Genomic DNA, 17,891 nt, shown 5'->3' with positions numbered 1-17,891 from the left:
AGCGTGTTCGTTACCCTAAAGTAGTTGTATTTCACTATTCAAATATTCTGAAAAACTGATTCAGTTCAAGTATTAAAAATATTTCTTTCGTTAATGTGGAAAGTATCTCATGGTTTAAGGTATTCTGAAGACTCAAGTGCAGTTTTCTGCCAGACAAACCTTTTCAGATCCTTACGCAAATGACACAGTAAAAACTGGGCACCAAAACAAGGTGAGTTTGAGGAGGTGCACCTCAGTCTATCTGACTCTCCTCTCTCTGTTTGTTAAACAGATATAATAGTACTTCCCTGCCTCAGAGCGGTGTTCTGGATACGGTCTAAAGATTGTGCGGTAACAGGATAGTGTAAAAATGAGGACCCTGCAAGAACACTGAAAATAGGTCGTAGTAAAAATTTCCAAAATTTCCAAAACTCTACAGCCAGACATTTCCGTGGTAATCTTTTCATGGTTCTGCTTCTTTTTCCATGAAACACAAGGAGAGGTGACCTACTCTACGCACAGCATTTTCACACTCCTTTTTAAACGTGCGGGATGTATCTGCCTTGGGGGTGAGAGGACACGGGATTCATCTCATTACCAATGCCAAATGCAATCAGTAGACAACTTGCTGCTTTAATTTCTGAGGACTTATTCCTATAGTTATGGTTGTAGTTAAGCTAATCATGTGATCATTTAGAAAAAAAAGGTGAATAGTTGTTTTTCCTCTAGTATATCTACCCATTGGCAATGAGTAGTCAGGATTAAAAGCTCCATCTAGCCCCAGGCTATAATGAATATTCAGGAAAAATGATTCTGTACTGCTGCTTAGGGAAGTAAAAAGACAACCCCAGTAACATTCAAATCTCCTTTGCCTTTGGAATAAACAAGCGATATTTGATTAAGAACAGGAAGACAGAAGACACACTGATGTACATCTCATACCAAAAGAGACTTTATATGGTATTAAATTACCAACAGATTCCTGTAGGTACAGTGCATGAATCAATATTATGTTTTAGCTGATGATAATTTCACCAAGCTTTTATTTAGATGGTGTTTGTTTAAAAAAAAACAAAACGAAACAGAGCAGATAAATGAAGTGCGCTACCAGCAGATGTTACAGTCCATTGAAGCATTTGTTCATTCTTCTGGATTGACACACAGAGCAAAATTACGCTACACATTCTGTAACAATCGCACTGTATCATCATTAATGAGAGAACCAACAAACCTAGTTATGTGTAATAGAAGAAGATAATTTATAGCAACATGGTAGACTTTGAACCAAAAGCATTAAAATCCTGTACTACATTAAGCAGAATAATATTTTAGTTTGTTCATATTGTTGATTTTGCGAATGTAAATGCCCGGCTGTTTTTACAGCTAATAAGCTGTAAATACCTATCAAGCCATTTAGAAAATACGTCTTAACTGTGCAGGCTTCATCAGCCACTTTATCAATGATAAAAGCTGCAGGCACTTTCATGAAGTTGGATCGGGGTAAAAAAAGATATTTATGTCGTATTAGCAGTGACAGGTGTTTTTTGTAACGTGATTGACGGGCCTCAGGATTCATTCTCTCACAAGTTACAGGCTCATCCTTGAACGTTTTATAAATCAAATCTCCGCTAAGACTCAGTAAATGCAATTTGTAAACTGGGGTCAATCTTTCAGAAATCCAAGTAGATGGGAGGCCCTGAATCAGCAAAATGAATTAGGCAAAATGAAGCCTGTACGTAGCCTCTTTAAAACCAGGTTTTGGTACCAGGCCGCTCACCTTGTTAAATTGGCACCTGAGTTTAAAACTTTGCTGAAAATGATAAATTAATATTCTCAGAAATCTTAAGTTTTGAACTGCCTTTCAAATTGGGATAATTTCTTTAGTCAATGATTGCACTTAGAAGTTAATTCTCTATTTCTAATCACTTAAATCTTTCTCGAAAGTTGTGGTCCCGTGTGACCTCTGCAAATTGTTCTCAGTCCAAAGGCAAACTTCTATGGAGAGGTTGTACACCATCCAGTGAACTTCCCCTGGATTATATAAATGTAGTTCATTCATTTCATATGAAAATTAGCTGTCCAGTGACACGAATCTCTTCTGTTTTCAACCATCTGATGACTTACGATGCATTTTTCCAAGTCCTCAGTGAAGATATAGTGGGAAATTATGAATTTTATAGATGAATGAATAACTTTTTCTTGATGAGCTGAAGAAGAAAATGTGATGTTACAGATAAAAACAGGTGGGGATGTTATTCCTCTCTGAGAATATGTTCGTTGTCTGTAGAGCGTAAAAGCTCTGGTATTCTCCTGTGGTGGCTTCATGGCATTGAATGGCTCTGGCAGCGGGGAAGGTCAGGCGTGTCGTGGCTGTGGCCACGGGACACTTGCGATGTCACTATGGCGAGGGGCGAGAGGACGGGCTCAGGTGGCTCACTGATGCTGGCCGCTGCACCAGGAGGCATCTGAGCAGGAGGGGGCTGGAGGCAGAACAGAGGGAGGAGGTGAAGGAGGAGGGTGGGAGGGTGGATCAGCTGGATGCTCCAGTACAGCTCCACTGTAGGGCTCGCACCGGAAAGGGAAGCAGCGAGATCTGTCACGTGTGCGTGTGTTTTGGGGGTGGCACAAGGGTAAACAGTGATTTTTTTAAAGGTATCCAGCATTATCTTTATATGATATTTATTTAATGAGCAAATGAATTAGATAAAAGATTACGGGAAAAAAATCCGCTTTAGAAATACCCGTTTCAATCCAAAATTGTCAAATTTAATGGAAAACCTAACTTTTTGTATAAAATCCAACACTTTTCCAATTCCTATCAGTGACTGTCTCACTATGCAGCAAGGCACTGTGTTAACTTTTTTTTCATTTTTTCCATGTTTCCTCACTAAACATTCCTGTTTTTTCCTTGGAATATTCAGTGAAGTAAAATCAAAGATTTCACCTCCTTCAGTTGAGTTTTCAAATTATTTTCCTGTTACGTTCCCGGTGAGTTTATGGGTACTGAAAACGGGCAGGTTTCCAAGACTGATACAGGTGAGCCTTTCCAAAGGGCTTTGTCTGAACATGTGCTGCGCAATCAGATATTTAAACTGTTCACTAGCTTGAGAAACTGAAGACCCTTCCATTGCATTCATTGCATTAATCTCGGTGTGGGCGAAGCAGAACTGATGGAAAATGAAGGTCTTCACTTACTTTTGGGAAAAAAAAGGTCAAATTATTATCTCTTAAGAAAGACAAACTAGTTAAATTGTCTTAGGTAGGATGGAAATTGGGTTTATATGAATGAAACAGATCTCCCAATAAATTTTTCAGTGTGGATTAAAAGAACTGTATTTTTTTAAAGTGTTGGTGTGTGTTGGAGTAAGAATTTTTATGGCAGCACTATAAGCACGACGAGGTCAGCATAATGAGTTATGTGGTGCCAACATCCTGAACGTTATTACAAGGATTTCTAAGGAGAAGAATTAACATAAAGGATATACAATTCGTGTCTTCAAGAGGGTCTCTCATTTCTGCGCTGGGCCTCAAGGAAATTCAAAACAGAAATGAAAGTCAAAGATGCAACGACTTTCATACTGCCGGTGCAGTGTTCATGCATATTTCATGGAAGCTGCATGGACGGGGAGATCACCATTTTTATTGGAATGGCACGGCTGAGTCCCAGGGTTTTACTGTTCGTGTCAAGCGCTGTGTTACTTTCCAGGAGCACAGCCTGTGGGGTTTTTTTTTTGTTTGTATTTAACCGTTGGGGTAAAAAGAAGAAAGAACAAGGGGATATTTCCCGTGTGTTCACTGGACTGACAACCTTGGTGTCCGCTGGATTGTTTTCAACTGAACTTCATTTAGGCTCATCCCATTTTCAGTTACTACATAGCAATGCAGCTTTCCGAGTTTTTACAATATCCAAATGGGAGAAAATTCTTCATATATGACAGACTTAATTATCTGAGAGAGTGATAAAGATTTAGTAAATGTAAATAATTGCTGCGGTACCAATTAGCCTACCCACAGGTTATACGTGTACTAAATCTTGTAATAGCACCATTCAATTTTTAGTCGGATCACGCACCACATTCTACATGGAGCAGTACCGCAAATTTTAAGGTATTTGTTGAAGAGCATTATCAATAGCCAACAGAAAAAAATCAACAACCCATACCCTAAGAGTTATATTGAACAATAACCATTATATGTGCCAGACGCAGAACGTTAGTTCCACTGAGCTGTTTTCAATGGAAAGGATAGTTGATTACTGTCTACATGAGACGTATTCCATAAGGGAAGTAAATGCCTGGAAATCATGAAAAGCCAACACTTGAAGATTTCGATTTCTGGCTTTAACAGAGAAGATTTTGATCTTTCATTTACACTATGGCCATCCCAAGTTATTCTCTGAAGTCAAAGGAGAGTTCAGAAGTGCTGAATTGCATTCTGATAGCCCTACAACCTCGACTCATCCTTGTTGTTCTGATCAAGGCATGATCAGGCGATGCTTCAGGTTCGCACTATTTTATAGGATACTGGTTATTTTCAATATACCTCACATAGAGCGAGTCATTAAAACTGAAAAGTAATTTTTAAAATCGGTGGGTAAAGAAAGTCTCTGTCATCCAAAATGATATTTCCCCCTCTCTGGGAAGGGAACATTTTGTGATATCTTTGTCATTTGGAAAAAGAAAAAAAAAGCAGCAAATTCTCCTTTTTTCATGAACTAACCTTTTGTAATGGATTTGCAGTGACTCGATGTGTCTGAAATAAGTTAACTAATGAGATGAGGTTCAGCCCTGATATATAATTTCTCAAAATCGCAGCATAGCCACTTATAGCAAAGTTTTCTATTTCCTTGATATACCTTTTGTTCATATTACTTTTAATTATGTTCTATATTTATCTGACCTATTTGAACAGGATCCAGAGCTGGTACGGAACATCTGTCGCTGGGTTAGACAAGCTGTTCAGATTCCTTTCTTTGCCAAGCTGACCCCAAATGTCACTGATATTGTGAATATTGCGATGGCTGCGCAGGAAGGTAACCGACTCCAGTGCACAAGCTGTGCAGATTTACTAATTTGCTGGATGGGGGAAGATAAGGGAGTTGCTGGAATAATAATAACTAACAACAGAAACGAATAGGAAAATAGTTTATTTGGTGTATTTAGCATAAGCACAGTGATCAAAGGCTTCCTAATTTTGTCCATGCTTCTAGAATATAGCAATATATTAAGAGAACTATATTAGACTGTTAACAATAAATCATATGTTTGTGTGTGTGTCTGCACACTCCTATTTCTATCATACTTACACGTTTACCATACCACTGTAAATTCCCCTATTCCTACATTTAGTAGTGAAAATGGTGTGTGTGTCCTGAGATAACAGAAATACACCATTTGAAGGTGTGTGTATGTATATGTATTTATTTTTTTCCTTAGAGCTTAAAGTGCAACATGGCAGGAAATCAGTTTGGAAGTAGGTGTATTTATCCATCACTAACAACCGCGGTCATCGTTTCTCTGTCGCATTGTTCATTTCGTCTTGCTCCTCACAATGAGAAACGAGAATATGGGCTGGCTCCGTCAATGCAGAGTTGGTGTCATCAGCTGGGAGGAGGTGACCCCTGTGCTGGGGCACCTCCAGGTGTTGAACAACCACTGTAGCAGGTTCTGTCCCACACAGCTGAAGGGCAGAGATCTGCCTGTCAGCCCCAGTGTTTCCCACGTGCTGTCTTATAGCCCTTACAGCTCTTTCAACTGATGCACCTGCCTTGAAGCCAGTGTGAAATTTATCAGGCCAGGATTGGTCTTAAGGACCCTTCCGTGCATCCCCTTACAGTTTGTTGCTTTCTGTCTTCAGCTGTTTATTTGAATTTCTAGTTATTTCACAGTTTCACAGTTTTTCTGTTGTATTTCTTCCTCTCTTGTTCTCATACACGTGATTTAACAAAAAGAGACCGACCTTTTCTTTCACAGGTGGCGCAGATGGTGTTACAGCCACCAACACTGTGTCAGGACTGATGGGACTGAAAGCAGACAGCACACCTTGGCCAGCAGTTGGTGGAGCACTGAGGACCACATATGGTGGCATGTCAGGTAGGTGTTGCCCTTTTTGATGCATGGTACTTCCTTGGAGGCTTTCAAAACATCAGGAGGTCCTTGTAGTGGGCTAGAATATCATGTCTGCAGTCGCACCGCGTCCTTAAAGCTCACCGCTGGTCAATGTTTCTAATAGTCATGACAGATGGAACAGATTAAGTGTGAAGGCTCTTGGGTTGCCCTTTCCTGAATGGTAAAGCGCTGCATCAGAATACTGTGATAGGGTCACTGGAGAGGGAAGGAAATCTCTTCTCTCATGACCCTCGCTTTTCCTCAAATTTTTCATTCTGTCACAATTGTCAGGCCCCACGTTAGACAGAGGCTAATGAAAGGGCATCGCAGGGGGAAATACCAACAATCCAAATGCAGTGTATGTTTCATAGCCCGAACTCCAGCCTTCCTCCCTCCTTCCCACCGAGCGCACCTCTTCCGAGGAGGTTATTTCCTCCTCTTCCCGCCATGGTAAAAATGATAGGCTGCATTAGGCAAATATATGCGTATTTTTGTAGCCTATTCCTTGAGATATACAAGAATATCTTGTGTAGGCCGTATTTCCAAGTCCTCCTTTACAGTTTAATTTTAAAACCAGCAGCAAAACTTTTGCACTCCAGTTCAGTGCCTGCGCACATTAATGTATTAATCTATTGACCCTGTGCACTCTGTTGCTGTGACAACATGAACTTGGCCCTGCAAAGACAATACTGTGAGCTTCTTGACTTTACTGGTATGGAGATTAGTCTCCTTGGTGATAGAGGTAGCAGTAAATATACATAACAGAAGTAATAGCATCCTCCTGATTGAGTCAAACATTATTTTATCGGACCCGCCTCCTACCTCCCCCCAAAAACGTAATCAGAGGAGACCAGACAGGCAAAAAATGCTTTATTTTATGTGACTGGTGTTATCCTTAGAGAACCGTAAGAAATGTAGCAAAAGATGCCTTTTAAACAAACTTTAATTCAGACGAGTGTATTCAGTGGAAAATTGCCTTATTGCCTTAGATAACTACATGGAATTTGGAATTTTTTAGAGAACACTGAAAAGCAAGGAAGAGATAACAATCAGTAAAAATCGTTACGCCTATTGCATAATGATTATTTCACAGTGACAGTCCAGTAAGATGTTATATTTTAATATTATGCAAAATGGGAGGAAGAGGGGAACAAGAAGAGAACAGCTACAGCCCATTTCAATTTCTCTAGCCTGCCATGTTGACAGGGAAAGAATAAAGGAGGTCACAGTGGGTGCTGTGCATTAAAAATTAATAAAAGAACTATTGCGGTAGTATTTTATATAAGTAACACCATTCACATTTTCTCATTTAAGTTGCAATTTCTGAATATTCCTTCCTACCAAAAGTCTGTCTAATAAAATCTATAAAATGACTGCATTATGAAAAGTGTGTCTCTTATGTCACAAATTTAAAACATGTATGTAGTGTAAATTACAGTGGCACCTGGATGCTCAGCTATAAGGGAGGACCTACCAGCATTTCTGTGGTTTATAATTCTGTTATAAGTGGGACCTGAGGAAAAGTTCTTTGTTTCTTTTATTTTTATATATATATGTGTGTGTGTGTAAGTATAAAAATGTTTTTTTTTTCCTGAAGTTTTACATGTACCAGAGGAGATAGAAAATGTCATTTTCGGATGCACCATTACCTATAACACAAATCTGGTTATTTAAAAACCATGAAAAAGACTGGAAGTGCTGTCAATTTATTATGTTTTGAAAGAGCATATTGTTGCAGACAAATATATAAAGGTTTCTTGCTGACAATTGACATCACTAGGTCTCAATCCCACAACTCATTGCGCGAAAGAAAGCCACAAAGCCAATAAAGTCAATAGGCTCTGCAACACATTGCAATACTTTCTGCTCAGCGATCAGGGTACAGCAGTATACAAATTTACGAAAGCAGGAAAGCAATTTTAAATCAAGAGAGCTAGCATGCTTAGAAGAAGACAAAAAATGGGAGAGCATGTCGCCTTGTTAGAGCAAGGGGCAGGGCGGCCACGCTTCTGAGGTCTGTTCCCGGCCATGCCAGGGCTCAGCCGCGTGGCCTTCAGCCAGACACTTGACCTTTCCGTGCTTTATTTCTCCTGTCTGTGAAATGGCAGTAACACCGCTTACATGCCTACAGGCTTGTTGGGAAGTGCTCTGTGGTCCTGGCACAAAAGTCGCTTCATAGTGTAAAGTATTGGTTTTCTATTTTGATTTGCTTAAGCTTCTTGTTCTATTTTATTATCTGATAGAGTCAGTAAGTTTTTGTTGTTTTTTCAAATAATTCCTCTCAAGAGAGAATTAATTTTTTAAGTGAAAGTCAGCGCTATTATAGAAGCAATAAGTCTGGTCCATTTTCCATGTGTTTTACCAAAGCACAGCTGGTTTATCATGTTCTCTAGTGTACAAACGTAGAGCAGATACAGGGCATAGTCAAGCTGTATCTCGCTTTCTGGACTTTTCCCAGTTCTACAGATTTTAGTTCTTTTCTGGGCTAGAAATGGCGCTCGCTTGGCGCAGAGGTACAGTAAGCGCGGCAGCAGCCTCTGCCTCGCGGGCTGCGGTGCCCGTGGTGCTGCGTGGCCGTGGGTGCGGTGGGAGCTGGCCCCCAGCCCTGTGGAGGTCTCAGCCCAGAGCCCCCTCGGTCAGGTCTGCGACGTACCGAGGCCCAAAGCTGGTGACCCTCAGCATCACCCAGCCAGTGAGGAATTGCTCGCGATGGAGTATCTCTGGAGTGCTGGATTAAACTGGATTTTAGATCAGCCTGGGCTTGCTTATCTTTTTTCCCCTTCTCTTTACACATAAATCATAGGAAACTCTCCCTATCTTCAGTAGTATTGCCTGCTAGTGTAGGGGTTGCTCTGTCTGAAAGGGTGTTTTTGCTTCAGAGAGCGAAAAGCAGAAGCTGCTGTGCTTAGGGTCCACCATCAGCAGCAGGGACACGTTCCTCCCTTGCTGCCACGCAGAGAAACGTGCTCTGTCCTCTGCGCTCCGTGTTCCCATTCACTCCCCTGAGAGCTGAAGGAGCCCCGCGCCTCGGCGGAGGGCTGCAGCGTGCGAGCGGAGGAGGCCGGCAGAAAGCTGGAGCTAAGCCGCCGCAGCTCAAAACGCAAAAGTCAGCACTTTGCACCCCGAAATAAGGCTGCAGGCCAGCCCCTGTCTCCGCTTGCTGAAGGGCTTTGCTGAAAGCTCAGGCCTGGCTCCCGCCCGCCAGCCGGCAGGGCCTGAGGGGAAGAAGGAGCTTCATGGCGCCCCGTGGCAGCTGGGGGGGGGCAGCGGGCACTGAGGGGGCCGGCGGGCTGGCAGTGCGGCCAGGGAAGCTCTGCGGCCCGGTGGCAGGGACCGGATCACGTCGCAAGGCAATTCGTTCTCTTAAAGGATGGCTGTTCCTCGATGTTTTATAAATGCGCTACGTCCACGCGTTTCTTAATACAGTGCGGGTTGCCTTCTCCAGGTGAGTGCAAACTCACTCCGCTGAGCTTGATGAAGGTTTCCATCGAAGGGCAAATAATGAAAGTATGTTAATGCCCTGTCCGAGCAGCAGCCTGACGTTTTGACTTACAGTCTTCCCTGTCCTCCACTGTTCGAAAATGTGCTCGTACATGGCCATGTACTGAAGAAAGGTTTTCCGTATGCGACTCCCCCTTGGCCTCCTCTGTCCTCCTCATCTGCCTCGTGCGGAAGCAGCTATATGCAGGAGGATTGTCATTTGTTTTTCCAGAAGAGAGAGACATTGAAAAGGGAATTTCTTCTTAATTCCTTTTAAATTACTAAATGACAGGTAGTTTCCTATGGTTTGTCGAAGATACATAAAAATTAAAAAAAAAAAAAAAAAAAGGTTTATTAACATCATTGCCAGATCCTGAGGTGTTTTGAGAAAAGACACGTCTCTGGTTTTTTAAAACATTTTTTTAAAAAATCTTTCAAAGAAGGAGGGACTTAATGAGATTACGTTAAAAACCCCATTTAGCTTTGAGTTGTCACAGTCAGTGTTTTCTTCCCAGCCAGTGCTCGGGCAGTGACCTTCCTGTTTTGATCTAATTTGATCAGCTGAAAATTGCTAAGCTGTAAGAGGCATTGCTGTTTCCTCCTTCCTACCCTCCTGTTCCTTGGGTGGTTTTGACAGGGAAGGATCCCAGTATCCCAGGTGGCGTTTGACCGCTAGACTGTAGGATTAGTCTCTCTCTTTTCTCCACTTCCCTGCAAATATTGAATTATTAATACAAAGTGAAACAGCTCTCACGGGATACACACTCATACTAGCACAGCCTGCTGGCCTGCACACGAGCCTGACTTGGGAGAGCCAGGTTTAAATCCCAGGGCTGAGCCTGGGTCCCAGCTGGGTCCCCTGGATTCCAAGTTTACCCTCCGACTATTCAGTGTTGTAAAATCTCTCTGGTTTTTCTTCACCTTCTACCTCTATCCTGGTGCCAAAAAATGCTTGCAGGAAAAATTTCACTTCAATTTTGACAAACTGTTGTTTTCTAAATAAAATTCATTTCTAATTGGCACCGTGGAGCCTCAGCGGAGCCCAAGGGCTATGGCAGCCCTACGGATTTCTGTGGCCCCGTTACGTGAGAGGACATACGTGCTTAGAGGATCCAAGTCTTCATCCATTTTTTATAAGTTTCCAGGAACTACCCATTACTCAAAAAGTGGAAATGTCCTAATGAAACCTCCAAAATATGATTAAGGAAATAAGCCCTTATGATGAAAGAAAAATACTACAGAAGACATGGCTTCCCAAACTGTATAACTATCATATGTGTTTGTAGGATTAGAGACATCATAGTTTGATTTCCATTAAGGGGCTTTTAGAATTGACCCAGCAGTATTTCAGGTTTGAGAATATAGAATACACGAGATTTCACCCTGAGTTCTTCCTATACGCATGCAATGCAGAGTATTTGTTCCTTAAAAAGAAGCTAATGCTGTTTTTTTATCCTCACAAAGAATAATGACCTCTGGCTCTGAAAGAGATGTTTTAGTCTGTATAAGTACAAATTATTTTGAAAATGTGTATTTTATAGGTACTAGAATAAGATGCCAGGTTTCCCAGAGAAATGTTAATATATATATAACCAATACACTAATATACTATCAGCAGCTACACGCTTCCCTAAGATTTTTTTCCTTTAAATGTATTTTAAAATTAAAAAAAAAAGGTTTTTTATGAGCTTTCATACTGTGCTTCCATATTCCAGATGTGTTTTATAAAACACATCACATTGCAGCACAATAGGATATCCATTGCAGACAAAATAGAGCAGAGCTTCTGTTTGAATTTCCATGGGTTTTTGTTCTTTGTCATCTGTTTGTTTCTTTGTTTTTGTCTGGAAGCCAGATCCTTAGGGGATAAATTTATAAAACCATACACTGGACTTCGCAAAAAACTTAGTTTAAAAGCAAATCTCTCTATGGTGCACTCACTATGTAACCTTTTAATGCTTTGTTGCAAAAATATTGCGGTATTTTACAGCAGTAGTTCAAACACCTCATGGCTATGTGCTGTTATTGCTTTGTCCAATTATTACATTCGGTAGTATTTTGGCATTATTTGCACAAATATATTGTACAGCATGTTTGAGTGCGTATGTTTGTACGTGTTCCAGAACAAGAGAGGTTCAGAAAGTTGTGTTAAAACTTCATAGCTGACCGCAAGGGATGTCAGGAGGATACCTAGACAGCAGATTCAGTCATTAAATGTGGGAACGTATAATTGTTGGAAACCGGCAGAGGCAGTTAATTTTAGTTACTTTTGAAGTAAGTTAGTGGAGCTGTCTCTTTTTACAAAAAACCACTGTCAGACAGCAAGTGTGACTTTTAAGGGAACGCTTTGCGGGTGTTATTTCATTAAATTAAAATGTATACATTATATGAATAATTGACATTATTAATAGGGGCATATATTCTAATTTGAAATGTATGAATTATATTGAAAGAGGAAAAGTTGAAGTTATAATAATAAGGGCTGCCTTTTAATTTTAATTTTATGACACATCATTAAAAGAAAAGTGAAAAAAAAACCCCAAGAGCATTCACTTCCCTAATCACAGTTCTCTTCAGTGACTGTGCAGTATGGATTTTGGTCAATAGAAATGAATGAAAAGCTGCCCATCACTGGAAACAAAACAAAATGTATGTATGCATAGGCACTTCTGTTTAGTATAAATATTTACCGAGAGTTAAGGACTATTTACATTAACATATATTTATAAAACAGTGTGGATAGGAGTAAAAGACAAATATATGCCGTAGTACAATTTTAATGTTGTTTTACTATTTCTGTTAAATGTAGCTCAGCCATTAAAAGCCCTTATTTGCATATATTATGTCAGGATTCACAAAGAGTCCTCTGTTTTCCGTGGTGTCCTTGCAGCAGCCTGATTTCTCTTAGTGTTCTGCCGTCACTGGTCTGTGCAGGAGAGATCAGAGCCCTAATAATAGATTTTTGACAGGGAGCTCGCCTGCTACCTGCCCTACACAAATCCTCACTGTTCATGTTTGCTTCATGGCAACAAAGCAGACAGAAGGAAAATGCCAAGTGCTGAGTTTGAGGTGCAGCCCTGCCATAGCTTGACATTTCAGCAGAATAGCAGTTTATGAGATGCATAATTTTTCATCTGGGACTCAGCTGCCATTTTCATAGAAGCTTGCAGCTCATCGACTGACTGCAAGTAGGGCAAAGGTTTACAGCATAGATCAAGGTCTACATCCTTCCCATAGCTATTTAAAAATAAGTATTATTCTCCAGATAAGGTCAGAGAACTAAGCATCTTTTTTCCACTTTTAATATTTTTTAGCCAATTTCTTTCCCACAAAGAAAACGCTTTGCACTTTTAGCACAGGTGCCGTTTGTAGTTGATTAAAAATGATCATAATTGATTTCATTCACCAAAAGATTAAATGAGTTCTGGAAAAAGAATGAAGCGTGAGTCTTTACACACAGCATTTCAACAAAGCTGTGTTTTCTCCTCCTCTTACTTTGCAAAAAGCTCATTCCGAGCTTGAAATGAGTGAAAAGTCTTTACTCTTGAAGTGTAATTGGTTTGTGTTTTATTATTGTTATAGATTGAATTTAAATTTACAAATGCAGTGTAGGTGCATGTGAGTGAGTGTTTAATTTAGAATTATACATCTCTGTGAGCTTCAGTAACAGTTCACCATGTCACAGCCTCATATAGAACAATGGTACAGTACATTGGATTAATTAAAGAAGCCTTGCAGAGAACTGAATTCTCAGTATGTCAAGATTTCAATTTTATGTTAAATATTTTCTAAAGGCCAGACCCTTAAATCTCAGGGGCTGTACCAAGCAGTGAGCTGTGAATTTAACCATAGGCTAACTGCTAATGATAAGGAAAAGAGTCCAAGTTGAGGCAGCTGTAATACAGTCATTGGATTAGGCTATCAATCACTCGGTTCCCTGAGGAACAGGCAAAGACGACAAAACAGTGAAAAGGGAAATTAGGAAGGGAGGGCATGACTAGAATGAGATTCTTCACCAAATGTATCTGTTAGTTGGCTGAATCCCCCAAGCATCAGACAGAAATGTCCGGCATTGCTCTCAGACTAAAAGCCAAGTATTTGTTCCAAACTCCTAGAAAACCATCAAATCATCGTTAACTGTTGCTGGTCTGTACAGGGTTTTAGAAATGCAATCGGCTATATTCTCCTCTTTTAATAGCCTGTAATTAGATTAATCTCTAAAATAGTGTTGCTGAACACTCTGGATTTAGTGTTTACATCAAAGCTCGTATAGATTATGTCCAGTTGTTCATTTCCCAGATGAGCGGGTTTTTTTAATAAACAGATAACCGTTAAGCTATCAAGTCTTACTGATGGCTACCAAAGGCGAATGTCAGAAGGTGATTCAGATAAAATCGTAAATTCTACTCAGACATAATATGGTAAAAATAAGAGAGAATGACTGTGGCCTAGCTTGCCCAAGCGTGGGTGAACGAATGTGCGGTTTTAATCTGGGTGCAGGTAGATGAAATGGGAAATCGGTTCATATAATGGTATGGATTAACATGATTAAGTAAAGAGTGCTTTTATAGCTAGCAATTTAGAGACACAGTCTGATTAACAAAGAATGGAAACGAATCGAGAAAGTAAAAGAGAAGTCAAAGCATGTTAAAGCAGGCTGGTGGAGCAGGGTCTTGTATTTAAGCTCGGTTACAGTAATGGGTAGAGGTGAATGCAAACTGTGACCTGATGAGGAGGTGTAAGTCAGTCAGGAACAGAAAATTTCTCCTTCCAGTAATATCAGCAAGATTGAACCCGTTGGTGTTGTCTTTGCCAGCACAAGTTGATTGTCTTTCCATGTCTGTCAGGGAGAAGGTGTCTCTTTCTCTTATGATCACCTCTTCCAATTTTAAGCAAACACAAAAAAAATATCTCAGAATATTTTTGTGTCATATCTTTTGGAGAGGATCGTGTTGAAAACTGATATATTTCTATCATAAAAAACTTACTACAATTCATTTTGGAGGTCATTTAAATATAACCGCTTTAAGTATCTTATGAATTATTTATTTGAAAAATACTTTGCATTTAAGTACTTTTCAGTTTATTCTAACACAGGAATTAAAATACTATCAAGAATTTCAAACAGACATTAATTAAAATAATAAAAATCGAGAAAAGCTCTGGTGAAGTCTACCGCTAGGTTTATTTTCCATTAAGTCTCAGCAGCTCTCTCAATCTGATCTCGCTCACCTTTCTCCCTGGATAATCACAATGAAGTCAAAATGTCTTTTGACTTCCAAGTGCAGCTTGAACGAGGACTAGAGACTGTGGTGGCATGCAGTACAACTCTACGGTCTTTCATACAATTGAAAGGCTACTACTCACTACAAAAGTGTGCCTAAACTGTGAGAACTGCGTGCCTTATGATATCCCAGCGGCTGCTCGGTGACCGGGTAGAAGGGTCACGCTGGCTGGCCGACCGGTCTCCGGCAATCACCCAAGCTAGGGCCTAGCTTTCCGCTCTCAGTGTTGCAGGCAGTGCAGAAGTACATTTTGTACAGAAGCAGTAATTCTAAGTGGTTAAGCGTATGGTCATGGGCTGGAGCACAAAGAAGATAATTTCAGGCGGTAGCGTTCAAGTTGGCCTGGAGGTCTGCACAGCTTTGTTGCGGTGTTACGTGCCTGATGGATTCAAACTGGAATACAGGTTATGAGAGGTTAGGGAGCTTCGATGTAGGAGGCAGAGGAAGGACCTGACAAAGGAAATAGGGTCCAAATTCATGTGAATACACGTCAGCGTTACAAGCTCCCTGCTGTTGGTTGTGCAGGGCCCATAATTATCTTTTCTGCTGACTTGCTATTCCGTACCCAAATCAGCAGCAGGGTTTGTGATACAGGTGGTACCTGAGAGTGATCAATGAGGCAGCTGTCTTCTGTGGAAATTATAAACTGTACCTGTCACTCATGTTCTAATTGTAATTCCCCCAAAAAAACAAGAATCTGGCAGAGTTTGTAAACAATTCTGATTAACAATTGTATCAGCAGAGGTTAAAACCCCTGAGTACTGACCTAGTGTGTCTTAAGCATGTTCATTTTTTTCTGTATCTTACTTTGCATATTGATTTGCTCTAGTCACCAAGTGACATACACTGGTTGTAGAGCCCATCTGTATTCAGTGGAGGACATATTCTCATCTAACCTGAAGAATAAACATGTTTTTACATTTATACAAAAAAAAAAAAAAATTGCAATACATTTAACATCAAAATATGAACTAACGAACAAATAGAAAAATGACTTCTTATTTAACATTTGTTAGCGTGGAGCTTCCTCCTGTTCTTCCTTCTCTCTGTGGGACAGCTGTGCTTGCAGGATAGGCCAACTGACTACCGTCTTCCGCCGTCAGTCTGGGGATACTACCACCCCAACTTCTGTATTGCGTGCGAGCTCCTCCACCTGGTTCAGTAGCTTTGGCAGGCGTCTCTGTGAGGATATCGGGGCTCCCACCATTCTCGCTACCTACAAAACACTGGATTGATGTGTTTTAGAAATGGGTCAGGAAGCGGCTTGAAGAGAAGGTTTCACAGTGACATGGAACTGTGCTTGCTGAGGTTAATCCAGTTGCAGGATATTTTGACAATCAGATACAGGGGTTTAGGAAAAAAAAAGAAATAATCCTTGGAACAACTTTAAACCCAGGGCATTGCTTTACATCCAGCAGCACCAAAAGGACATCCTTATGCAGTCATTGCTGCTGTCCTGCTTCCATGTAGGAGTAGCCTTTGAAAGTTCTGCCACTGGTAAGCTATCATTTATGATGAACTCACCACAGTGAATACATCTTTATTCATCTAAATCCTGCTAACATTCTGTATTTTTTAGTATCCTACTTGAATGGTGAATAAATCCTAATGCCAACTTCACACATAAAATACAGAACACAAAATATAGCAGATTTGTTTAACTGGGTAGATCCTGGGTTTGTATTTCACTGGGCATCACATCACCCTGATGACTTATTGCCAGAAGCATTTATAAAAGTATTTCACAACCGTCAGAACATTTTTTTTTACCTTTCAAAAGAGTGCAACTAATATATAGTAGGCAGCTAAGGGATCTGCATTTTAATGTGTCTTTTCACGCAAGCACGCCATTGTATAGAAGGAGCTATACAGATATCCTGCTTACGCACAGGATATACAAACGTATCCTACAAAATCTTTTAGGAAACCTGCTGTAGTAATTCAGTTCTCCAATTTATGATCAATCTGCAATTTCTGCGTTGCCAGGTAATTGCAAATCTCTTCCCTATTAACATGCACTGTATAACCATCTTTACTAAGTCCTGTTTGAATCCCAAAAGACGCTCGTAGTCAGGGATTGAGCCACCATTATTTGAGTTAAGTGAGAGCCGAGGGAGAACTGTTGAGCGCGGTGTCCCACTGTTCCAGAACGAGAAATCCGTTGCGCAGCTGCGGCAGCTATATAGAGAGGGTGTTTTTAATGACATGAGATCTGTCCATAAAATGTACGGTACCACACCTGACTCAGCGCTGGGGTAAGGCTGATGTTGTGAAGAACTTTGTTACAGGCAGCTCAAAACAAGGAGGAAGCTGTGGGGTTTTTTGCAAGGAGGCATACCGATGAAGACATGGTTAACTGTGTTACGGTTGTGTCTGGCCATTTATATATGTTTCGTGGCCCTACTGAGTGACCTGTTGGTTTTCAAAAGTACGTATGATTACTCCAGTCCACGTTTTGGCTGGGCTGAACTTATCTTACTCCTGTCAGTTATTGCTGTGCTTACACTGTTAATGCCACGTCAGCTGCCTGCCCGTGGAACACACCAGCTTTGGCAGTATTATCACCAATTTTTTGATATGTGCCCACTCAAGAGCTGCTTAGATTTTCATAGGGAGTACTCAGAGAAATCTTCTCATTCTAGGCCCTGATAAATTCCGTGCATCAGGAGCACTTGCAGAGAAGGTCTTGCCAGACAAGCCTTTTAAGAATCAGTTGCTTTTTCTTATAAATTGAGCAGCTTCTTCAGAACTTACTGAAGACGGGATTTGAAGAATTCAGACCTCTAAGGAGAATCTGGTGGCAACTTACTTTCTCTAAGAAATATTTTGAAAACGCCTGCTACGTGGTACAATCTGGTTCATTGAAATAACGAGGAGATTGTTTGCATCTTTGTTGTTCATAAAAACACATTAGAGGATCAGTCCTTGGCAGATATCCAGAGAGGAGGTAAAACCTGCCAGAGGCAGGGAAGTCTCCCCAAGTCTTGCTCTATCTTCCTGAGGGGCGTTTTAGGAAGGAGCTCCCTCCTGCATGGGGCTG

At 40.7% G+C, this 17,891-nt stretch overlaps 1 protein-coding gene across 4 annotated transcripts in view; it reads left to right on the top strand.

Moving 5' to 3' along the window:
- Positions 1–17,891, top strand: part of DPYD (dihydropyrimidine dehydrogenase) — a 377,405-nt gene that overhangs the window by 271,623 nt on the left and 87,891 nt on the right. For all 4 annotated transcript variants that reach the window (XM_076337802.1, XM_076337800.1, XM_076337801.1 and 1 more), the window contains 2 exons: positions 4,891–5,011; positions 5,952–6,071. In XM_076337802.1, the coding sequence (XP_076193917.1) occupies positions 4,891–5,011; positions 5,952–6,071 (241 nt within the window). The remainder of the gene's footprint in view (positions 1–4,890; positions 5,012–5,951; positions 6,072–17,891) is intronic.

This window comes from Aptenodytes patagonicus, chromosome 5, assembly GCF_965638725.1.
Source record: "Aptenodytes patagonicus chromosome 5, bAptPat1.pri.cur, whole genome shotgun sequence".
NCBI classification, from domain to species: domain Eukaryota; kingdom Metazoa; phylum Chordata; class Aves; order Sphenisciformes; family Spheniscidae; genus Aptenodytes; species Aptenodytes patagonicus.
The sequence above is the reverse complement of the archived record's forward strand: the minus strand, read 5'-3'. Positions and strand labels throughout refer to the sequence as shown.